The sequence below is a fragment of the Penaeus vannamei genome, chromosome 39 (assembly GCF_042767895.1).
Source record: "Penaeus vannamei isolate JL-2024 chromosome 39, ASM4276789v1, whole genome shotgun sequence".
Taxonomy (NCBI): Eukaryota; Metazoa; Arthropoda; class Malacostraca; order Decapoda; family Penaeidae; genus Penaeus; species Penaeus vannamei.
In genome coordinates, this window is record NC_091587.1 from 9,920,838 (window position 1) to 9,925,837 (window position 5,000).

The 5,000-nt window shown below is 49.0% G+C and overlaps 1 protein-coding gene across 2 annotated transcripts in view; it reads left to right on the top strand.

Moving 5' to 3' along the window:
* The window catches only part of LOC113818129 (uncharacterized), a 108,288-nt gene that overhangs the window by 89,120 nt on the left and 14,168 nt on the right, over positions 1-5,000 (top strand). For both annotated transcript variants that reach the window (XM_070116744.1, XM_070116745.1), the window contains exon 4: positions 1,505-1,645. In XM_070116744.1, coding sequence (XP_069972845.1) covers positions 1,505-1,645 — 141 coding nt within the window. The remainder of the gene's footprint in view (positions 1-1,504; positions 1,646-5,000) is intronic.

Genomic DNA, 5,000 nt, shown 5'->3' on the forward strand with positions numbered 1-5,000 from the left:
CATCCCCTCCAGCTTTTTTAACACAAGACCATCAACTCTCCAAACATTTTAACATTCTAACATTTTAACATTTCTAACATTTCCAACATTTCTAACATTTTGACATCCCCTCCAGCTTTTTTAACACCAGACCATCACCTCTCCAAACATTTTAACATTCTAACATTTTAACATTTCTAACATTTCTAACATTTCCAACATTTCTAACATCTTGACATCCCCTCCAGCTTTTTTAACACCAGACCATCAACTCTCCAAACATTCTAACATTTTAACATTTCTAACATTTCTAACATTTCCAACATTTCTAACATCTTATCCCCTCCAGCTTTTTTAACGCAAGACCATCACCTCTCCAAACATTTTAACATTTTAACATTCTAACATTTCTAACATTTCCAACATTTCTAACATCTTGACATCCCCTCCAGCTTTTTTAACACCAGACCATCAACTCTCCAAACATTTTAACATTCTAACATTTTAACATTTCTAACATTTCCAACCTTTCCAACATTTCTAACATTTTGACATCCCCTCCAGCTATTTTAACACCAGACCATCAACTCTCCAAACATTTTAACATTCTAACATTTTAACATTTCTAACATTTCCAACATTTCTAACATCTTGACATCCCCTCCAGCTTTTTTAACACCAGACCATCAACTCTCCAAACATTTTAACATTCTAACATTTTAACATTTCTAACATTTCCAACATTTCTAACATCTTGACATCCCCTCCAGCTTTTTTAACACCAGACCATCAACTCTCCAAACATTTTAACATTCTAACATTTTAACATTTCCAACATTTCTAACATTTCCAACATTTCTAACATCTTGACATCCTCTCCAGCTTTTTTAACACCAGACCATCAACTCTCCAAACATTTTAACATTCTAACATTTTAACATTTCTAACATTTCTAACGTTTCCAATATTTCTAGCATCTTGACATCCCCTCCAGCTTTTTTAACACCAGACCATCAACTCTCCAAACATTTTAACATTTTAACATTTCTAACATTTCTAACATTTCCAACATTTCTAACATCTTATCCCCTCCAGCTTTTTTAACACAAGACCATCAACTCTCCAAACATTTTAACATTCTAACATTTCTAACATTTCCAACATTTCTAACATCTTGACATCCCCTCCAGCTTTTTTAACACCAGACCATCAACTCTCCAAACATTTTAACATTCTAACATTTTAACATTTCTAACATTTCCAACATTTCTAACATCTTGACATCCCCTCCAGCTTTTTTAACACGAGACCATCAACTCTCCAAACATTTTAACATTCTAACATTCTAACATTTCCAACATTTCTAACATCATGACATCCCCTCCAGCTTTTTTAACACCAGACCATCAACTCTCCAAACATTTTAACATTCTAACATTTTAATATTTTAACACTTTTAACATTTCCAACATTTCTAACATCTTGACACCCCCTCCAGCTTTTTTATCAGCTGCTCTCCTTCCAGCTGAGTCGCGGAGTGCAGCTGCCCACGGACGATGAGCTGGGTCTCCTCAGCCGTATCGTCTTGGCGGAGTGGAGAAGACACCTGTTCAATCTTACGGCTCGGTACCATGCCATTATAACACGTAATGCCCATGGGCTTAAGGTGGGTTTGAACTGGTGGGTTTGTGGGTTGGGTAAGGGAGTGAGAGTGGGTTTGTGGGTTGGGTAAGGAGTGAGAGTGGGTTTGTGGGTTGGGTAAGGAGTGAGAGTGGGTTTGTGGGTTGGGTAGGGAGTGAGAGTGGGTTTGTGGGTTGGGTAGGGAGTGAGAGTGGGTTTATGGGTTGGGTAGGGAGTGAGAGTGGGTTTATGGGTTGGGTAGGGAGTGAGAGTGGGTTTATGGGTTGGGTAGGGAGTGAGAGTGGGTTTGTGGGTTGGGTAGGGAGTGAGAGTGGGTTTGTGGGTTGGGTAGGGAGAGTAGGTTTGTGGGTTGGGTAGGGAGTGAGAGTGGTTTGTGGGTTGGGTAAGGGAGTGAGAGTGGGTTTGTGGGTTGGGTAAGGAGGAGAGTGGGTTTGTGGGGTTTGGGTAGGGAGTGAGAGTGGGTTTGTGGGTTGGTAGGGAGTGAGAGTGGGTTTGTGGGTTGGGTAGGGAGTGAGAGTGGGTTTGTGGGTTGGGTAGGGAGTGAGAGTGTGGGTTGGGTAGGGTGAGAGTGGGTTTGTGGGTTGGGTAAGGAGAGGAGAGTGGGTTTGTGGGTTGGGTAGGGAGTGAGAGTGGGTTTATGCGTTGGGTAGGGAGTGAGAGTGGGTTTGTGGGTTGGGTAGGGAGTGAGAGTGGGTTTGTGGGTTGGGTAAGGAGTGAGAGTGGGTTTGTGGGTTGGTAGCGAGTGAGAGTGGGTTTGTGGGTTGGGTAGGGGCTGAGAGTGGGGTTGGGTTGGGTAGGGAGGAGAGTGGGTTTGTGGGTTGGGTAGGGAGTGAGAGTGGGGTTGTGGGTTGGGTAGGGAGTGAGAGTGGGTTTTGTGGGTTGGGTAGGGAGTGAGAGTGCGTTTGTGGGTTGGGTAAGGAGTGAGAGTGGGTTTGTGGGTTGGGTAAGGAGTGAGAGTGGGTTTGTGGGTTGGGTAGGGAGTGAGAGTGGGTTTGTGGGTTGGGTAAGGAGTGAGAGTGGGTTTGTGGGTTGGGTAAGGAGTGAGAGTGGGTTTGTGGGTTGAGGAGTGAGAGTGGGTTTGTGGGTTGGGTAGGGAGTGAGAGTGGGTTTGTGGGTTGGGTAGGGAGTGAGAGTGGGGTTGTGGGTTGGGTAGGGAGTGAGAGTGGGTTTGTGGGTTGGGTAGGGAGTGAGAGTGGGTTTTGTGGTTGGGTAAGGAGGAGAGTGGGTTTGTGGGTTGGGTAAGGAGTGAGTGGGTTTGTGGGTTGGGTAGGGAGTGAGAATGGGTTTGTGGGTTGGGTAGGGAGTGAGAGGGTTTGTGGGTTGGGTAGGGAGTGAGAGTGGGTTTGTGGGTTGGGTAAGGGAGTGAGAGCGAGTTTGTGGCTTGGGTAGGGAGTGAGAGTGGGTTTGTGGGTTGGGTAGGGAGTGAGAGTGGGTTTGTGGGTTGGGTAGGGAGTGAGAGTGGGTTTGTGGGTTGGGTAACGGAGTGAGAGTGGCTTTGTGGGTTGGGTAAGGAGTGAGAGTGGGGTTGTGGGTTGGGTAGGGAGTGAGAGTGGGTTTGTGGGTTGGGTAAGGAGTGAGAGTGGGTTTGTGGGTTGGGTAAGGAGTGAGAGTGGGTTTGTGGGTTGGGTAGGGAGTGAGAGTGGGTTTGTGGGTTGGGTAAGGAGTGAGAGTGGGTTTGTGGGTTGGGTAGGGAGTGAGATTGGGTTTGTGGGTTGGGTAGGGAGTGAGAGTGGGGTTGTGGGTTGGGTAGGGAGTGAGAGTGGGTTTGTGGGTTGGGTAGGGAGTGAGGGTGGGTTTGTGGGTTGGGTAGGGAGTGAGAGTGGGTTTGTGGGTTGGGTAAGGAGTGAGAGTGGGTTTGTGGGTTGGGTAAGGAGTGAGAGTGGGTTTGTGGGTTGGGTAGGGAGGAGAGTGGGTTTGTGGGTTGGGTAGGGAGTGAGGGTGGGGTTTGTGGGTTGGGTAGGGAGTGAGAGTGGGTTTGTGGGTTGGGTAGGTGAGGGTGGGTTTGTGGGTTGGGTAAGGAGAGAGTGGGTTTGTGGGTTGGGTAGGGAGGGAGAGTGGGGTTGTGGGTTGGGTAGGAGTGAGAGTGGGCTGTGGGTTGGGTAAGGAGTGAGAGTGGGTTTGTGGGTTGGGTAAGGAGTGAGAGTGGGTTTGTGGGTTGGGTAGGGGAGTGAGAGTGGGTTTGTGGGTTGGGTAAGGAGTGAGAGTGGGTTTGTGGTTGGGTAGGGAGTGAGAGTGGGCTTGTGGGTTGGGTAGGGAGGAGAGTGGGTTTGTGGGTTGGGTAAGGAGTGAGAGTGGGTTTTGTGGTTGGGTAGGGAGTGAGAGTGGGTTTGTGGGTTGGGTAGGGAGTGAGGAGTGGGTTTGTGGGTTGGGTAGGGAGTGAGAGTGGGGTTGTGGGTTGGGTAGGAGTGAGAGTGGTTTGTGGGTTGGGTAGGGAGTGAGAGTGGGTCTGTGGGTTGGGTAGGGAGTGAGAGTGGGTTTGTGGGTTGGGTAGGGAGTGAGAGTGGGTTTGTGGGGTTGGGTAAGGAGTCAGAGTGGGTGTGTGGGTTGGGTAAGGAGTGAGAGTGGGTTTGTGGGTTGGGTAGGGAGTAAGAGTGGGTTTGTGGGTTGGGTAAGGAGTGAGAGTGGGTTTGTGGGTTGGGTAGGGAGTGAGAGTGGGTTTGTGGGTTGGTAAGGGAGTGAGAGTGGGTTTGTGGGTTGGGTAGGGGAGTGAGAGTGGGTTTGTGGGTTGGGTAAGGAGGAGAGTGGGTTTGTGGGTTGGGTAGGGAGTGAGTGGGTTTGTGGGTTGGGTAAGGAGTGAGAGTGGGTTTGTGGGTTGGGTAGGGAGTGAGAGTGGGTTTGTGGGTTGGTAAGGAGTGAGAGTGGGTTTGTGGGTTGGGTAAGGAGTGAGAGTGGTTTGTGGGTTGGGTAGGGAGTGAGAGTGGGTTGTGGTTGGGTAAGGAGTGAGAGTGGGGTTTGTGGGTTGGGTAGGGAGTGAGAGTGGGTTTGTGGGTTGGGTAGGGAGTGAGAGTGGGTTTGTGGGTTGGGTAAGGAGTGAGAGTGGGTTTGTGGGTTGGGTAAGGAGTGAGAGTGGGGTTGTGGGTTGGGTAGGGAGTGATAGTGGGGTTGTGGGTTGGGTAAGGAGTGAGAGTGGGTTTGTGGGTTGGGTAGGGAGTGAGAGTGGGTTTGTGGGTTGGGTAGGGAGTGAGAGTGGGTTTGTGGGTTGGGTAGGGAGTGAGAGTGGGTTTGTGGGTTGGGTAAGGAGTGAGAGTGGGTTTGTGGGTTGGGTAGGGAGTGAGAGTGGGTTTGTGGGTTGGGTAAGGAGTGAGAGTGGGTTTGTGGGTTGGGTAAGGGAGTGAGAGTGGTTTGTGGGGTTGGGTAGGGAGTGAGAGTGGGTTTGTGGG